Source organism: Mytilus californianus, unplaced genomic scaffold, assembly GCF_021869535.1.
Source record: "Mytilus californianus isolate M0D057914Y unplaced genomic scaffold, xbMytCali1.0.p SCAF_46, whole genome shotgun sequence".
In the NCBI taxonomy this organism is placed as follows: Eukaryota; Metazoa; Mollusca; class Bivalvia; order Mytilida; family Mytilidae; genus Mytilus; species Mytilus californianus.
The window spans coordinates 1,130,960-1,150,898 of record NW_026262697.1 but is presented as its reverse complement, the minus strand read 5'-3'; the positions used below and the strand labels follow the sequence as shown (position 1 = coordinate 1,150,898).

The window sequence follows — 19,939 nt, the reverse complement described above, 5'->3', positions numbered from 1 at the left end:
CTCAGGCATTGTAAGTAACTTCTGGGTCAGTAATCATGACATACTCAAGCATTGTAATTAACTTTCTTATCAGAAATCTTGATACTCAAGCATTGAAAGTAGCTTCCCTCTCAGTAATCATGATATACTCAAGCATTGTAAATAACTTCCCTGTCAGTAATCATGATATACCCAGGCATAATAAGTAATTCCCTGTCAGTAATAATGACATACTCAGGCATTGTAAGTAATTTCTGGGTCAGTAATCATGACATACTCAGGCATTATAAGTAGCTTCACTGTCAGTTATCATGATGTAGACAAGCATTGTAAGTAACTTCCCTGACAGTAATCATGATATACTCAAGCATTGAAGTAGCTTCCCTGTCAGTAATCATGATGAACTCAAGCATTGTAAGTAGCTTCCAGGTCAGTAATCATGAAATACTGTGGATTCATTTATTTTCGTGGGTATCAATTTTCTTGGATAGAGAAAAAAAGACGTTTCGTGGTATACGTAAATTCGTGGATTGCTGATTACAAAAAAAAAAAAAAAATCAGATACGTAATTCGTGGATTTCTTTTTGATTTTGGAGATCATAAAACCTCCTTGGTTTGATCAATAATAAAACAAACAAAAAAGAAGGAATTCATTGAAAACGTCTTGAATTGTCAAAATCCTCGCTTGGTCATTCTAGGTTAAAGTGATCATTGAAAACTTCTATTACAATAATGGACAGAGACAACTAATTATTTGTTTGTTTTACAATTTATAGATTCTTGTCGAAATTTTATAAGGCATTCAAAATTATATGATTGAAAGCTCAGTTCCCTAATCACGATATAATAAACAGTCATATAAGTAAAAGGTGTGAAAATAAATGTTCCTGTCATAAACAATATTACCTACGGGCAATATCCCCGTACTTAATCCTATTGATTTTTAATCACCAGTAAACCAAACTATGACACGGTAATTAACAACTTGCAGTTATTTTCCATGAACAGTTTTAATCAATTTTAAAAAGTAAATTATCACTGATATTCGATATATTAATTGTTGATTTAATCAAAATACTTGTATCTTCTTTCAATAAAAACATGTGTTATGTTACAATGTTTATCGCTAGTCAACACTATACTAGAACTGCATAACATAACCGGAAATAAACATCCAACTCCATACATATTTCTCGGGATTATTCTTTGTTGAATTCTTAAAATCGTGGTTCGCTGTGACCCATGAAAATTGGTATACCACGAATAAAAATGAATCCACAGTACTCAAGCATTGTAAGTAGCTTTCCTGTCAGTATTCATGACATACTCAAGCATTGTAAGTAGCTTTCCTGTCAGTATTCATGACATACTCAAGCATTGTAAGTAGCTTCCCTGTCAGTAATCATGACATACTCAAGCATTGTAAGTAGTTCCCTGTCAGTAATCATGATAAACTCAAGCATTGTAAGTAGCTTCCCTGTCAGTAATCATGATAAACTCAAGCATTGTAAGTAGCTTCCCTGTCAGTAATCATGACATACTCAAGCATTGTAAGTAACTTCTCTGCAAGTAATCATGATTTAAACAAGCATTTTAAGTACATGGGAGTACATTTATTTTTTCCGAGTTTCAGAGAATAGCTGGAAAATGTTGTCTAAAAAGAACGTTTTTAAATAACAGTAGATATAGGAAGATGTGGTATGAGTGCCAATGAGACAACTCTCCATCCAAGTTACAATTTATAAAAGTAAACCATTATAGGTCAAGGTACGGCCTTCAACACGGAGCATTGGCTCACACCGAACAGCAAGCTATAAAGGGCCCCAAAATATAAATAAGTATGTTTTTGGTGGTTTGTCTGTAGTTGTACAAGTGGTTACGTGAACCAATCATTTGGATTGCGTCAAAAAGTATTCTAATGTTAATGAGGTGAAAGTGGGTTTTTATTTTCTTTGTGTTTGAAAATCTTTCTAGCCGCAGACATTTAACACTAAACTTCAATATTATAATATTTGATATTTGTTTTTTGATGAGGTCGGCATCAATGTCCCGAGACGTGCCTTGCTCTTGCCCAGTAACACAGGTTTCCATATCAATTTTCTTCAGTACAGTTTTTGTGGTTTTCCTGGGAGGCAAGGTTACGTTAAAGACGGATATATACATGCATTTATAGAGATAAAGGCATTTTGTGCTTCATGGTTACCGTTGTTCATATGTTTATTTATTCTATATATATATATATTGCATTTTGAAATGTACATGTACTTTATTTATGCATTGATATATAAAATATATATTAAACACCAGCTCAGTCAGTCTGCACGGCTAAATGCATTCATTTTGTTAGTTGTTATTATTAAGTTTATAATTCAGACCTATACATGTTATCACAAATGATTTTTGAAAGCCATCATATATGAATTGTTTAACATTTGTCATGTTGGAGCCTTTAAAGCTTGTTATACAGTATGGGTTTTGCTCATTGTAGACGGCATTACAGTGACTTAAAGCTGCTAACTTCTACATCAATTGGTATCTAGTAGAAAGTTGTCTCATTGGTTATCATACCACATCTTCTTATCTTTTTATATGTCCAATACACATTACACTTACATAAAACATGACATCTCACATCATTACCAAACTGCTTCATGTGACAGGTACATACAGGTGTATCTACCTGAAAATCTACATCACTGGTGTCACATGACCAGGTACTATCTGTATCATCGTCTGAGAAAGTATGTGAAATCATCTGTAAACTTTTATTCTGAAAATATATCATCAGGATTATAGTCCCTTTTTAATCTATTTGAGACTTTTCTTGTCTTTTTTTTAAGTTTTGATTTCAATTTCTACTATATTCAATGAAAATAGGCTAACTTCAATTGTCTTTTTTGACTGAAAAAATAGGGTGAATCATAACAAATAAGATTTTTTAACTTTTAATCTTTTTATATCCCTGATTTTTGTTAGGGTTCGTGTCACTCAGCCTTTTCTGTGTTGTATTTTTTAGACTGTTGTTTGTCTTTTGAATGTTATAGCCATCTTATTGTTTGTCTTTCCAAAGTTATAGCCATTTTATTGTTTGTCTTTTCAAAGTTATAGCCATTTTATAGTTTGTCTTTCTTCATCTTATGGTTTTGTACTGTTACACTACTATCCCAGGTTATGGGGGAGGGTTGGGATCCCGCTAACATGTTTAACCCCGCCACATTCTGTATGTATGTGCCTTTCCCAAGTCAGGGGCCTGTAATTCAGTGGTTGTCGTTGGTTGCTGTGTTACATATTTGTTTTTCGTTCATTTTTTTTTTGTACATTAATTAGTCCGTTAGTTTTCTCTTTGAATTGTTTTACATTAGTCATTTTGGGGCCTTTTATAGCTGACTATGTGGTATGGGCTTTGCTCATTGTTGAAGGCCGTACGGTGACCTATAGTTGTTAATTTCTGTGTCATTTGGTCTCTTGTGAAGAGGAGTCTCATTGGCAATCATACCACATCTTCTTTTTTATATTTATTGTCCCCTTGGAATCATGACTTTTTATTGTCCCCTTGGAATCATGACTTTTTATTGTCCCCTTGGAATCATGACTTTTTATTGTCCCCTTGGAATCATGACTATTTATTGTCCCCTTGGAATCATGACTTTTTATTGTCCCCTTGAAATCATGACTTTTTATTGTCCCCTTGGAATCATGACTATTTATTGTCCCCTTGGAATCATGACTTTTTATTGTCCCCTTGGAATCATGACTTTTTATTGTCCTCTTGGAATCATGACTTTTTTTTGTCCCCTTGGAATCATGACTTTTTATTGTCCCCTTGGAATCATGACTTTTTATAACAAGCAATCTATCTAAATTTTAAGATTTAGTTTGTTGAGCCAGGTGCTATATTTTTCCTTAGCTAACCAATAATTGTGGTTGAAATTCAGATGATGTTGTCAAATTTTACCAAAATCTCTATTTTTGGCCAATATAGCATGATAAAATTGGTTCTATTTCACTTTCTCACATGTTTATACATCAACTAGAAACACTTTTCATCTTGAGATATACACATATTAATAGGGGACAAATAGGGGTCTTACCTCACCTACTTATTTACTCATTTCCTCACAAAAATAATAGATATTAACAAATACTTTGAATACCTGATTTACAATGATACACTTGTGGAATCCGAATGCTAATTTACCTGTTTCTGCACTAAACACAGAACAACCAGTCTGTCTTTGATGATGAATGCCTGACATTTAAGAATAAAATCACCATCTTCTAGAATGCCAATGGAATCCTTTATTTTTGAAAGAAAATTGATAGCCCCATTTTCACACACAACGACAGGTTTATACCCCTTTACTGATAGTATCTGGTGGATGTTGTAGTTAAACTGAAAATAAAAAAGGACTATAGTCATATAAGACAATAAACTTATATCATAATCATTTCTACTTTTAATGATAAGCTTATTACAGTATATATTTGCTGTTCCTTTCTTTAGGCAAAAAATGAAACTGTTGTTGGACTTTATAGCATACAGTTGAAAATATTTATAGCAACATTGATTGATTGTTGGTTGCTTAACGTTCAGTGGCAAATATTTCATGCATATTCAGGACGAGAACATAATAGTTAGATGATCAACAGCAGTGATACAATTTCAGCCTTTGTTAACCATATAAAATTATATCTCAGGTGTATATATATAGTATATTTCTTCATTTTCATCAATAAAACAGCACTAATACATCCATAATAATTGGGCTAAATAAAATTTCTGTTTAAGATTTCCTGACAACCTTAATTTTAACCTCAGACTCTCTAAGGGTTTTATGAGGCTTTCTTCAACATAAACCTTTAACTATTTGTTGTAATTGTTAATTAATTCTCTTTAAATTTTTTACCAAAACATTGTTAAACATTGTCAATGTTGTTTATTGACAGCTTACAAATGGGGAACTTCCAGACAAATCAGTATAATATATTGGAACAAGACTAGTGTTTGTACGACATATACATTAAGTAATACTCACATGTTTCTTTTTACATTTTTCAAAGTTTACTTCATCTTTTGTCCACAATCTCACTTCCTATAAAACAATGCACACGGATTAATACTCTATTAAAACATGACAATTGTAGTAATGGTATTGCTTATTAGACCAAAGATTTCAATTATATTATAGGTAAGGCTATGTAAAATAAATTTTCTGATTGTCAAACAATCAATCTAAATTTGATTCGAAATTTGAATTTGAAAAAAATTTATTTAATTACAGCACATTGACTTGAGTGTGTAGGTAAAGGTAGTTTCTTTGGTTAGCTTGCTTGCTAGCTGAACCATGAAATCATTATTAGCTAAGGTACTACCTTCTTTCGGGCGGAGTCAATAGTTAAGCAGGGAACCAATCAAAAGTAGGAACAGTATATAAATATTGTGAAACCAGTTTAACAAGTTAGTTAAAAAATATGTTTTCAGGTTGTAGGTGTGTTTGATTTGTCAATTTCATTTCAATCAATTACCTCAGTTCATTTATAACTAGATTGTTTTCATGTGTAATTCTATACAACATTATGATTTAATCTATTTAAAACTAGAGGCTCTCAAGAGCCTGTGTCGCTCACCTGTATATACTGTGATTTTGGAAATCATGTTTAATAAGGTTAAAATCATATAGATACCCTAATAATGATTGAGGCCAAGTTTGGTTTAATTTGGCCAAGTAGTTAAATTAAAAGCAGAAGATTTTTGAAATTCTGCTTTTAATTTAACTACTTGGCCAAATTAACATTTTACAAAAATTACCAAGAAATTGCAGAAAATGACTTTAAAGAGACAATAACTGCAATAAGATGTCAATTGACGATTTTAGTCATGCTTGACTTATTTGTAGATCTTACTTTGCTGAACATTATTGCTGTTTACAGTTTATCTCTATCTAAAATAATATTCAAAATAACTAAAAACTGCAAAATTTCCTAAAAATTACTAATTCAGGGCAGCAACCCAACAACGGGTTGTCTGATTTATCTGAAAATTTAATGGGCAGATAGATCTAAGCCTGATGAAAATTTTTACCCCAAGTCAGATTGCTCTTAATGATTTAGTTTCAGAGATATAAGCCAAAAACTGTATTTTACCCCTATGTTCTATTTTTAGCCATGTCGGCAATGTTGGTTGGAAGGCAGGGTCAACAGACACATTTTTTTAAACTAGATACCCAAATGATGATTGTGGCCAAGTTTGGTAAAATTTGTCTCAGCAGTTTCAGGGGAGAAGATTTTTATAAAAGATTACGAAAATTTACGAAAAATTGTTAAAAATTGACTTTTAAGGGCAATAACTCCTTAAGGGGGTCAATTGACAATTTTGGTCATGCTGACTTATTTGTAGATCTTACTTTGCAATCAAAATACTTATACACAAGTTATTGTCCTGAAACTAGAAAAATGCTTGTTTTGGGCCCCTTCTTGGCCCCTTATTCCTAAGCGGTTGGGACCATCACCCCAAAAACAATCCCAACCTTCCTTTTGTGGTATTGAACCTTTTGGTTAAAGGAGTAGGTCTGGTAAGGGCCGATTTTGGCCTCAAATTTCAGGTTCATCTGATGAAAGATTTTGGACACTTTTTAAACACTTGCGTGTCTACTTCAGTCGATTCAATTAGTTTATGTGAAAGATTTGAACTGATTTAGTCATTAAAGACGCTCAAATTTAAGCTTAATATGAAAAATCTATCTAATATGCCATAATATGTCACTTTTCAGATGGTTTTGGTCAAAAATGAAAGTGGCCACATCCGTGTTCACTCTTAACCTTTATATATGTTATGTATTATCATTAAATACAACTTACATTTAAATATAAAGAATGAACACAAATGCGGCCACTTCCATTTAAGACGGAAACTGTCTAAAATTTAACTCAAATGCTAAAATAGGGAAGATTTCAGTAATTTAGCATGACTTAATGATGCTAGTACCCGATATATGTGCATTGTATTGTCAAAAACAGCCCATATTTATGTAGCAGAAGTATTCTACTTTCCAATAAATAGCTAAAAGTTTACATTTTAACAATTTTGTAAAACTGATATATTTTGGGGCCAAAAAGGGGTCTTACTGGACCTACTCCTTTCATAGAGATCCATACACTTAAACTTAAGTTACTGTCCGGAAACCAAATGTCTTTGGACGACGCTGACGACGACGACTACATGATAGCATTATATGACCCCAAAATTTTTTTGCAGTCATATAAAAAGATGCATTAGGTATTCCTCAATAAGACCCAAACCGAACAGTACACAACAAAAACAAAAGGACATCCAGAGAGATGTATAGACAATGTCTATAAATAAAATCCCAGATTAAATTGCCTGTAGTCATTTAAAGAGACATTCAATGATCTGAAATCAACATGATCAACACGTATTAACAATTTACATTGAAACGGAACTCTACACTGTCTTCATAGTCTCTTGTTATTTTGTGAGTTTGACCTTTAACCTATATGTATCCTGGATTTACCTTTTTATCTATAACAGTAACAAATCCTTCTTTTTCATTCCATACTGTACGACTGGTTATTTTGATAGTTTGACCTTTAACCTCTGTATTTACCTTTTTATCTATAACAGTAACAAATCCTTCTTTTTCATTCCATACTGTAGGACTGGTTATTTCTTGTCCTCTTCTCACTGACCAACTTTTGACTGTCTTCTGTGTTTCAGTCTGTAAGAAGGATGGCAAATGAACAGAAATAATGCTATGGTCAAATATAAAATGTACTTTTATTTATCACAAAGTATGATGTAATCTCTGTACCTAATGTAATTGCAATGACCCAAATATTAAATGAAGAGTGTCCAGGTCTTCAGGGAATAAGACTAACATTTTCCAACTAGGGACCCAACCTGCCACAATGTGAAAATTAACATAAGCACTATGGGCATTTTAATAAAACTTTTAGGGGCCCAACCCAAATTTTAGTAGCATTGGCTACTGGGCCCCTGCTAATCTTTTTCCCTGGTCTTATTCCCCCTTCCCATTCCTCCTGTTCCAAGTCAGGAATTTCATCTTTTTTATATATATCTCATGAACAATTTGGCATTCAGAAAAGTTTGTAACCAAAAAAGTTAACTTTTATCCTGTTTATTAACCAATTGCACTTTTTAATATATTTCGATAAAACCAAAATATTACCCTTATAGTATACATGGTATACATATCCAATGTTGGGTAGTAATAAGTAGTAGTATACCCAAGTATCCTTAAACTACCTGGAACAAACGGAGAAAATAATTCTCATTTTAAATCTGACAGGTACAAATGCAGAATTCAAAGTGGTGAGACTTTAGGATAAATGATTATCAATGGTGGCGCTACAATGTTTGCTTGTTACACATGTTACAAGTGTTATAAAACAGACATTCAAAGCACATGTACTGTTGTTTTTGTTTTTATTGAACATGTTGAAAGGCTGTTAGACTATTTATACTTACTCCATCAAGTATTAATAAACTCTTCAAAAAATAAAAATAACTGAGTCCTAATGGGTAACTTTTTTAATTAAAGACCAAAAATTATGAAATTAATAGTCAGTTTATATTTATCATACATGTAATATATTAACATATACTGTATCAAGAAAAAACTGTTGATTTGAAAAAATGGATTTTAACAATGTTTTTTCTGCAAATATGAAGAAGTCAACAGTGAAATGTTGGATTCTTTTTACTGAAAATGGCACAAATTTATAGCTTAACTGTATGGGCAAGGATTTGTATAGTACTATACCAATCCTTGGTATGGGGAACATGACTTTTTTATATATATATATAATTCGCCTAAACAACAGCCCAACAATGTTTGATCTGTAAATTTCTTCAATGGTGATCCAATGGATGGACCTGTCATAGAGTTGTCACTTGTTTAGACATACTTATATATATATATATATATATACGTTTTTGCAAAACATTTAAGAGGATACATTTTGTACATCGTTAAAATTCAGCACATGTAATTAAGCAGTTAGAATACACAATGAAAAATGATAAATATGTTTGTTGTTTTAAGTTTTCTCAATATTATATTGATAACGTTTTGATATGATTTTCCTTTTAAAAGCTTAAGAACTTATACCGACTAGAGCTTTTACCAGTTAAAAAATAACCCTTTTGCTGTTTTAACCATTTTCATTAGTTTTTTATGTTTTATAATTACAAAAATTTGAAAATTTAACAAAGAAGCCATTACCCAAGTTGTTGTTATATCAAAAGATGAGGATGAAAACAAATTCCTTGTAATTTAAAGTTTTTTTTTTTAAATTAGAAGTAATAAAAGGCCAAACTGCCTTTACTGACACCATTAATGAGGAAAATAGTTTTAAAAAAAATATGGTAAAAAACAGTAGTATGACTTGCAAAATATTCTGTTAACCATGGGTGTCTCAATAACTACCTCGGGTGCCAAATTAACCAGGTCCCAATTTGACAAGGGATTGAGTCGAGCATGCCAATGAGAGCAGACGTGAAAATTTCTGCAGAGAGAATCCTTCAACATGATTGAAATTGTTTTGTGAAATTGGTTTCATGGCAGGGCTTCCAAAACAGTCGTATTGTCCAGACTTGACCGTTAAATTATAATTTTGACTTGTTGTGCCGAGCCAGAAGCGGACATTTAACATGGGTTTGCCATTTTAACATAATTCAGAGAAAAAAATTGAAGTTTCTGCGATCTTTATGACCTACTTTAATACCTTCTCATTACAATCAAGATTCCTTCTCATTACAATCAAGGTTAATTAGTTGTCAGACAGTTTAAATTTACCTGTTCAGGTGAAAGGTAAACTATTTCATACCGGACATTTGATCGGTCTATTTGAAGTTATTTTCCTAAATTTCAGCGGTTTGCATGTAAATTAAATTAGTCAAAAAGATTTCAGATTATCAAAAATACATATATAAATATGATTTGATGAAAAATTTAAATAGGTAGTAATAAAGGTTTTAAGCAAAAAATCGTCACAACCACGTTGTTTGGAATAGTACACTTGTGCACAGGTGTGAGATTTAATTATCCATCCGAAATTCTTCAAAAATGCTAAAATTATCATTGATACCTTTATCTAACGTTCATTTCGAGTATTTTCTTGAAGAAATAACATGGAAAGAGCTACTTAAACTCAATTGTGCTTTGTAAACGTACACGGATTTTACATATCCATCTCTGGTCCGTGTTTTACCATTGTCAAGTCAACACCCGGTATTAAGAAAATGTACATTATAAAAACCAAAGAAAAGTTAAAAAAAATATCAGCCATTTGCAATTAATTTAAACACAGGTAAATGATAATAATTTTGTTGTTAGGTATACGTGTACAGTTCAAATAGAGAAAGGAAATATTTTTACAAAATAAATAATTTTGATGTTCATAGTACGAAGTGAAAATTTATAGTAATACCAAACAATTATTAAAGCTGGTATATAGACCAGATATAACCCTGAATAACATTAAATAACAAAAAAACATTACAATTAGTATCAACAGGTCAAATAAACAAGAAAGTACGATTTGAGAGTACTCACAGTTACTGACAGCTAGTTAAAAGCCAAAATCAATTAATAATAAAAAATCATATACTTTAGATATATATGAACATGATGAAAGAAATTATAATTAACACTTAAAACAATTAACAAATGGTCAGAGAGATTATTGTTATTATTACGATAAGACCAACAATCTTATTCACTTTTTAATAATTATCATATCTTGTAATATTATATATCACTTTTCATTAACAATCATAAAAGACTGGAACACGTTACCAGAAATAGTTAAAAGTTGCTCATAGAAATATAATTTTAAAGTACAAGTGAAAAATCAAAGAGCTGATTGCTCTGAGGTGGAAGAAGATGCATAAAAGGTAACTTGAATTACCATAAAAGCAGCCCACACCAACCAAGCCTGCTTTGTCCCATTATTGCTTTCGACGTATTTTTTTCTTCCAAAAATAATAATACTCATAACTCAACCAAAACTCACTATACTTAACATAAAAATCTGCAAATACTGTTGATTCAAATTAAATTTTCTATAACTAAATTCCATACATTCATCTCAGCATGGTCAACTTGATGCAATGCAATTTCGCCAAGCAATTATAACAGTAATTGATTTGGTTTCACTTGCAAGTTTTCTGTCAAAGGCAGATAGTGAACTTTAAAAAAAAACTGGCCACCAAGATTTTAGTCAAGTTTGCTTAAATTAGGGTTTTAAATAAATAAACATATATTAAAAAATTCTAAATATATATCCAATGCAGATATGTGTCAGGCCAAGGATTGACCGGTCATGTCAGGTGATGACCTTGCTATGTTATTGCGATAATTTAGAGTCAAGCGCACACATGAATCTGCTGGTGTTTTACACATCAAACAATGCACCGTCGACAGAATCATGTGTGCGCTTGACTCTTTTTGCATTTCAAACCTGTTCATTTAAAGTGCTTGACCCATATATCATATTTGTTTTTCATCTAATATTTTTACACAAAAGTATGAGGATAGGAAAGGCATTTTCCGTCAGGAGTCACACAGCCCTTTTCTGAAATTTTTTATGAAAATAAAACTATTGACAGCAACGAATTATGGTTCCGTACTTGAGCCTCGATAATGTGTCATTTTTGTGTATACCTTAATGACGAATAACGGTAAAGAGCTGGACTATTCAGTTGTTAAATCCCGTTTTTTTTCACTTCTAAAACTTTGAAACGTACAATGTATTAAGGCAATAAAGGCAATCATTGGGGACATTCCGACAATGAGCCACATGAAAACTACGTACTTTCGAAATGGAATCCATCAACAGACATTACTTTGTACATTGATATTTCTGTCAACAGACGGTGCATCGTTTGATGTGTAAAACACCAGCAGATTTATGTGTGTGCTTGACTCTTTATTATCGCAATAACATACTTAGATATTCTAACTTTCATTTTAAAAAACACATGTTGTCTAAAACTGGAATATGACTTAATTGATTGCATTAAAGATATGAACGCAGACGGAACAACTAAATCGGTGTATTTTTTCAAGCATCATTGATTTGAAGTCGTACACTCCACGTATATACTTGACTTTAACTCAAGATGGATTGTATGAATATATGACAATTCTGTTTTTCATTATTTTGAAATTTTCAGATGCACAATTAAATTTCCCATTTGTGCACATGCGCAGATACGTAACCAACGTGGTTCAAATTAACCCGAATAATCCAGTTGTTTTATTCCGATAATTCCAATTATTAATCTACCAAAGACAATTATTACAACAATCAGTGTGAATTATTATCATGACCTATTAATGCTCCAAAACAAGCCATCAGCTTTTAATTAATTTTTTTTCATGCGTGTTCATGAATTTCGAGAATTTATACCATATAAATATCTGAATAAGTTTATTAAAATTTAATACCCATAATATTATTATTTTTTAATAAGGCCAAAATAAATAAATGGTGTGTTTCCGGTTTCCCGACCCTACCTCCGTTTCCGACGCCGACCCTAAACATTTTATTGACAAAAATAATATAAATATTCAAAATCCGGATTTGTCAGTCTGTCCGGATCCGATTATTCGTTTAGAATACTATAGATCTTCAAAGCGTTTGATAATAACGACCAATATTGATAAGTAAAGCGTTTCAAGGACCAAGATTTTAAATAAACAAGCATGGCATTTCGGCGACCGTGTAGCGTATTAGCTGTCAAATATGCGAAATGTGATCACATGCACGCAAAATATAATGACATCGAATCCGGATAATTACGATATGATGAATCTTTTTGAAGAACATCAAGCGGACCTATAGACGAAAAAAATACGAAGTTGACGCACTTTGTTCAACTTCTTTGAACAGCCTTTACAAGCGAGATTTTTTAAATATTTGTATATAAAATGAAGTGTATTCAGTATATATACATATATTAACTAAATCTCGTCTTGTACCTGTGCTTCTTTGGACCCGCGGCAACAGTCAGAATCGTTTCAGGTTGGACAGACTGTAACTGTCGGTAAATTGACTCACAATTTTATAGTAAAAACTGCTAAAATCAATCCAGCTTTTGTTGTAAAACATGCTCTTACGAATGTTGTACAGAATTGTGCCCAGGACGCAACATAAACGGCTGTTAATGCTTTTTAGTTTATGATGGCAAGGGAACAGACAATGTGGAACGAGAAAGATGAAACTTCAAAAGCTTTCCCCAGTAGGCAGACATGGTGTATGATTCATATTCATTTATAAATGAATCTGCCCCAGCACCATGTCTACTTTTATTCTTTTTTATTTCTCTGGCTGGTCCCATAACAATTTATACAAGAAAAGGGAAAAAATCCTGTCATATTTACATCTGCAATTTATTTGACCAGTAGATTAATGAGGTAACTTCACGACGAATTGTCACGAAATAGAAGTTCCAAATGGAAAAAGTGTTCTGGAATAAATATTACAGTATATGTTCCTAACGGAATGAATGGTATAGAATATTTGTTCCAACAGGAACAGATATTATGACATTGGTTATAACAAAGTTTCCAGTGGAACTTCTGTTAGGCAGAACAATCATATGTAGACAGAATAACGCTAAAAAATCTTGCCAAACGACGTTAAAGGTAATTTTTGGTGCATGACGATAAAATGTACACTTTCTTTTAGACGGTAAAAAAATCGACTGATTTTGACGAATCACGTAAATTTTTTTCCAAAAAAACGGTAACGATAATTATCTGAGACCTATAGTATACAAATCCTTGCTCTGAAGAATCAGGATAAGGATATTTTGATGAATTAAGGTAACATTTTAACCAATTTGACGCTAACGGTAGCCAAAAATGACCATTTGACGCCTGACGGTAACAGGCATTACTACCATCATTAATAAGACAAAGATTTCACATTCTCACTCTTCTCAAAACCTGGAATTTTAATATTGTCAGAACCACCCAATCTTCAATCACCATCACATTTTGTCAAACATCAAAACACATCTGTATATTAAATAAAGAGGGTGCAAGGGCAGAGTATTAACCCTAAAAAAATCATAATTATCTGCTGCTTAGCATCGGTTCACAGTTTTTTCAAGGGGTACGAATCTGCTTCCATATGTATACCCTGTGTGACATTTACATTTTTAGGTTCAACGAGGATCAACATAATAACATACCATGCCAGATTTTTCACTGCCATTTTTGGTTTAAGATAATTAATCGTGAAGAACATACACTTTTCTTTTTACGACCAATGAAATGCATAAAATTTTCATTAAAGTTTATTTTCATATTTCTGACGCAGAATTAAAACAGAAAATTAAAAAAGCTGTAGATTTAATTACTTTTCTAAATATCAGAGAAGCCCGCACATCAAACTATTTGATTTGGAACTTTTTTCTGCTGTCGACCCATCAATAAAAAAAAAATAAAATGTTTTCATAAAATAAAATGTTTAACCTACCTACCCTACCTAATTTTTTTGAAGATGAAATAGGAAACACACCATTAATTTATTTTGGCCTAAGCGATAAATTTAGCTGTACTAACAACCTTATAGTCTAATATAGAGATATATCTCTGACTGGTAAATTAAAACACATTTTTATCAATGAATATAAATTAATTATTATAATGTTTTTTTCTATTATTTCTGATTCTAAAACAATTACATTTTCCTCCCTTTATAACAATAAAAACCATGGCCGAAACGACTTTACAAAGTATGGCCGAACTGGCAGTAGGGCCGAAACGACTGTGGCCGAAACGTGCTGCATCGGTCCGAGTTACAATAATCAGATTTTTTGTGGTAGAATATACAAAATGATGTCAGTATTTTAACAGAAGAACAGTAAATACCTCGACAACTGATATGTATTTTGTATTGTATGTAACTGTTATGTGTGTTGGTTCAAACGATTCGCCTACATCTTCTAATTTTGCATCTTTCACGTGCAAGACCGCGACAGATTCTCCTATGGTCGCCATGTCACTGTCCAGCACAAAATTAGAAATAATTGAAATGAATGAATCAATTTTTCATCAGTTTTAAAACTTTAAAATAACCAAATAATTTTGGGGATTTCCAGTCAATTTTTTACCAAATCAATTTAAAATATTTTTATTATTAGGTGCGGGACATCAACGTTAAATATAGCACAGAGATGGACGAGTAATTTCAGTTGGTTGGATCACAATTTCCGTTACGAAATGAACATTTCTTAGATTTTTCTATGTAATGAGTGAAAAATCAGTAGGCTTTAAGGGTAAACCACCTGATAAGCAAGATGTATCGGATGGCGGAGTCGATGTTACAAAGGAAAAGTCGGGTAGTAATTTGAACGAAAACGCAAGTAGCAGAACAAGGATTGAGAAAGTAGAATCTCCCAAAATCTATGAAAAGTCCAAAACTTTGGACAAAAAGATTGACATTAAACCACAAATGAAAATAAATGGAGTGAAAAATGGAGTCTCCAAACCAAGTTCCAGAAGAGAGGATGTAGGAAGTGGCAGGTTTTCTACCTCAGCTAACAGAAGTTCAAGCAGAGGGAAGACGGAATTCCGGTCTTCCACATTAACTGTGGCGTCAACTCAATCAAAACAGGACATAAAGAAGAGTGGTACTTGTACTTACATTATCTTTTTCACAAATCTAGTCTTCACAAATTAAATTTACAAGTCTTGGAGACAAATGACTTAGTCTTTGATCATCATGACATTATTCATTATTCATGCATTTCGTCAAATTTAAAATAATTCACAAAAGAAAACCTGTTTACGTTTTTAGAATGTCACTTTATTTTAAAACAATAAAAAAAAACTTATTTTATTTATTTTTTATAGCAATCCACTAACTAAAGCATGACTATAAACTTATTCAACACAAAACCTTTATAAATGGTGCAAACGGATCCAGGGTGCAAACGTGAAAGGGGATGAACGAGAATGGGAGCGAACATGATTTTGGGCGAACAGACCCGCATTCGTAAACTTTTACCATGTCAACAAATTTCAATGTGATCATAAAAGAGTGTCCAATATCCCAACTGTTTTATTAAAACACACTGAATTTGGGGTGCTGATTTTGATCTGAATTTTTAATAAATTATGTAAACTACCATACGAAAAATGATTATTATTACTTATGAAATACATGTATAATACTGTAATTTTTGTTTAAAAGTAGCTGACATCATTTGTTTTTCTCCAATGAGTAGATTTATGCTAATTCATTCTTAATATCAAATTTGAAATCATCTGTCTTTGTTTTAGTAGAACCAAGCAAAAGTTTTAATGACGAATCAAGATTGTCGAAGTACATTAGAAGAGTTAGTCGGGATTCTGACAAAGAGAGAAGATTATCATCAGCAAAACAGTTAAAAGATTATCTAAAAACACAAGAGGGCATCAAGGTGAATTCATAAATACATATAGAACATTATATCCAGACACCTACAAAATTGTATCCAATGAAAACAGGATGCAAAAAACACCAACATTCCCTTGCCTATAAACAATGATAAAGCCTATTGCAAATTTTGCTGAAATTTTAAGATGAGCTGTGATCATGGTAGTTGTCTGAATTAAGCAATTGGTGTCTTTATCATGTTTATAAAGTATTCTCAAATGCATAAAAAACTCAATATTTGAACCTTAGTTGAAAGAAGTTGAACTTTTGTTAATATAATCATCTCAATTTTTGTCTAGATTGGCTGTATTTATCATTCTATCACCATAAAATATATAATTGGGAAAATGGTAATCATTAGAAACTGACAATTACATGAGATTATATTCCAATATACGCATGATATACAAGGAAAATACATAGATATTTTATATTGATAGTTTAAGTTACAGCTATTATATATACATGACCTGTGCAATACTTTTCTCCCTGCAGAGGGATGTTAAAGTATAATGATACCTTCTAAAAGCTACCCCTTTTCTCCTTTTAGACTATTCATCCAAAATGTTTCATACTTGGTATGATTGCTTATGACCATTTTGGCCCATTGTAGCATAATGACAACTTCTCTAAGACCATATATTTGAACCTTTCATACTGATAGAGATTGTTTGTCATCACTTCTGTGTGTTGCTGCTTTGTAAATATAATTGGTGCATCACTGGTTATTTTTGGTGGAAGAAGACTTTTTAAAAAGTCTTCTGAAATCCTATACTGCCAGCTGTAAAATCATTGAACCGTTAGCAGGAGTGTTGCCTTTTCCATTTCTATGCTTTACAATTTTATAACTTCCGTGCCTCATCTTGACACTGATTTGTACACATGATTGGTTACAAGTTTGTAAAATAGCGTCTGCATCATCAGTGTGTGAAACCTTCGCTTGCCAACTCGCCAAAGGCGAGTAAGAAACTAATATGGCGAGCACTGATACTTGGTAACTCGCCAATGTGGCGAGTGATATAAAATACTTCAACTGGCCAGAAAAAAAAATTCTCAAAATGGAATAGTTTTTAAGGATAAATAATTTAAACAAACAAAGGGAACTAAAAGAAAAAGCAAAACCAGAAACTAAACATAAAAAGGCCTTTGGTGCAGAACAGTATAATTATTCATGTTTTTTAAAATAAAAAATGTGATAATTATAGTAGAAGAGGCTGCTCAATAACTCCAGCATTTGGACTAAGATTTATCCATAATCATTGGAATAAGGAAGTCTGGTTATGACAAAAAAACTTTTGACTTGTCAGTTGTGGTAAAAATGTATTTGAAGCCCCTCTCCTAAGGTAATCACAAGATAAGTTGACTGCTCCCTTATATAACTGAGACTACTATATATATGTAAATAGTAATTTAAATTGTCAAGTTATATGTACCAGTTATATAAAGATTAAAATGATGAATATAAGTAGCATTTAGTAAGTGGAATGGAATAATATGTTTTAATAATTATGTATGTAAAAGACGGTGAGTTCCAAAAATAAATCGCTCGCCAAGCTGGCAAGTGGAATTTCAATTTGGCGAGTTGAAATGAAAAGCTGCTCGTCAATTTGGCGAGTAAGGGAAAAAAAAAGGTTGCACACACTACATCATTTTATAAAACATATGTACAGTTAGGCTTAAAAAAAAATCACTGACTATCGTTAGTGTTATAATTTCTCATGTTATAATGTTTTAATATTTCCCTTTTTATTTATGTCAATTTTTAGATTCCATCATAATTATCTTCAATCTTACGTTATTCATTTACTTGTAACCGGATGGTTTTAAAGTAGATTTGGATGTATGCATGCGTTAATTTAATTATAATCCGAAACTAACTTGATTGATTCAGCGCACTCCATCCACTGCCGTTTCTTGTTGGAGTGATCGGAATAAAACAACTGGAAAATCGGGTTAATCCAAACCATGTTGGCTATGTGAATACAAGTCTGTGCATGTGCACAAATGGGAAATTTAATTGTGCATCCGAAAGTTTCAAAATACTGATAAATTGAATTTTCATTAATTTATACAATGCATCTTGTGTAATTTCAAGAATCTACGTGCAGAGTAAGACTTCAACTCAATGATGCTTGACAAAAATACAAGGATTTAGTTTTTCCGTCTGTGTTCAGATCTTTAACGCAAGCAAGTCATATCCCAGTTTTAGAAAACATGCGTTTTAAAACAAAAGCTAGAATATTTCAGTATGTTATTGCGATAATAAAGAGTTAAGCGCACTCGTTAATCTGCTGGTGCTTTACACTTCAAACGATGCACTGTCAGTTGACAGAAATATCAATGTACGAACTAATGTCAGTTGACAGAATCCATATCGAAAGTACGAAGTTTTTCGTGTCAGCCATTGTCGGAATGTCCCCAATGATTACTTTGATTGCCTTAAGTTTCAAAGTTTTCAGTGATTAAAAACGGGTAAAAAAAAAAAAACAGCTGGCTCACTTTATTTTGGAAGCTCTAGTTTCAATGTTAAAGTCCAATTGTCTGACACAAGGGAATGAATTTTTTAAAAGAAAAATAGGATTGGACTGATGGAAATGTATATTGGACTGAATACTGTAAGATAATTCAAGAAAACATATACAATGATTTTTAAAGTGGTATTTTAATTTTTTTGTGTCATGAAAAATAATAGATGAAAAACATATATGATTGACAGCAACGAATTACTGGTTCCGTACTTGGGTCAATCATAATTTTTTGTGTAAAAATAATAGATGGAAAAACAAATATGATTAACAACAGCAAATTAATGGTTCCCGACTTGGGTCAAGTACAGACAGAAAATTACCAGGTTTAAAATGTTAACATGTGCTCAAAACCCCATCCCTGCCAGGGACAATTGTGTAACAGCACAGTGTAAGAAGAATCAGAAAAAATCAGGTAATGAGGGATTTTGATCCACTTTCAAATATGTCAACATAATGAACTCAACTGATAACAACTATAACATTTCAAGATTGATTGTTTGGTTAGTCATGTTAGTGTTGCTCAAATTTAAGTTTTCCAAGAAGATTTAAGTTGTTAACACCTGCCAACTTTGAAAATCTGCATTGGATATATTTAGCACTTTTCAAAATATGTTTATAATGGAGAAGAAAAAAAAACAAGTAACTGTGAACAACTATAACAATTCATGATTGATTGATTGATGTTTGTGTTAAACCCCACCTTCAGCACACTTGACTAAAATCATAGTGGTCAGTTTTTATACGCCCGTTTACGGGTCGTATTATGGTATACCGTTGTCCGTCCGTCCGTCTGTCCGTCCGTCTGTCCGTCGTCAACATGTCGGACATTAACTCAAAAATGCTTTAACTAATTTGCATAAAACTTTGGTGAATTGTTTATATCTATTGACGTGAGCTCCCTTTCGTTTTTTATAAAATTTAGATTTTACGTTTCCGAGTTATGGGGTTTTATTCATTAA

General features: G+C 32.1%; 2 protein-coding genes across 5 annotated transcripts in view; one reads left to right on the top strand and one right to left on the bottom strand.

Moving 5' to 3' along the window:
• Positions 1-15,033, bottom strand: part of LOC127700012 (nucleolar protein 11-like) — a 54,094-nt gene extending 39,061 nt beyond the window's left edge. The window contains exons 1-5 of the mRNA XM_052203445.1: positions 14,904-15,033; positions 7,605-7,715; positions 5,016-5,072; positions 4,178-4,372; positions 2,593-2,749 (exon numbers count right to left, since the gene is read on the bottom strand). Of these exons, the coding sequence (XP_052059405.1) occupies positions 2,593-2,749; positions 4,178-4,372; positions 5,016-5,072; positions 7,605-7,715; positions 14,904-15,032 (649 nt within the window). The 5' untranslated portion in view covers position 15,033. The remainder of the gene's footprint in view (positions 1-2,592; positions 2,750-4,177; positions 4,373-5,015; positions 5,073-7,604; positions 7,716-14,903) is intronic.
• A 159-nt stretch (positions 15,034-15,192) lies between these two features.
• LOC127700010 (serine/threonine-protein kinase SMG1-like) overlaps positions 15,193-19,939 on the top strand; it is a 182,357-nt gene continuing 177,610 nt past the window's right edge. For 3 of the 4 annotated variants that reach the window (XM_052203440.1, XM_052203442.1, XM_052203444.1), the window contains exons 1-2: positions 15,193-15,664; positions 16,317-16,456. In XM_052203440.1, the coding sequence (XP_052059400.1) occupies positions 15,283-15,664; positions 16,317-16,456 (522 nt within the window). In that variant the 5' untranslated portion in view covers positions 15,193-15,282. The remainder of the gene's footprint in view (positions 15,665-16,316; positions 16,457-19,939) is intronic. The other variant, XM_052203441.1, reaches the window with a different exon arrangement.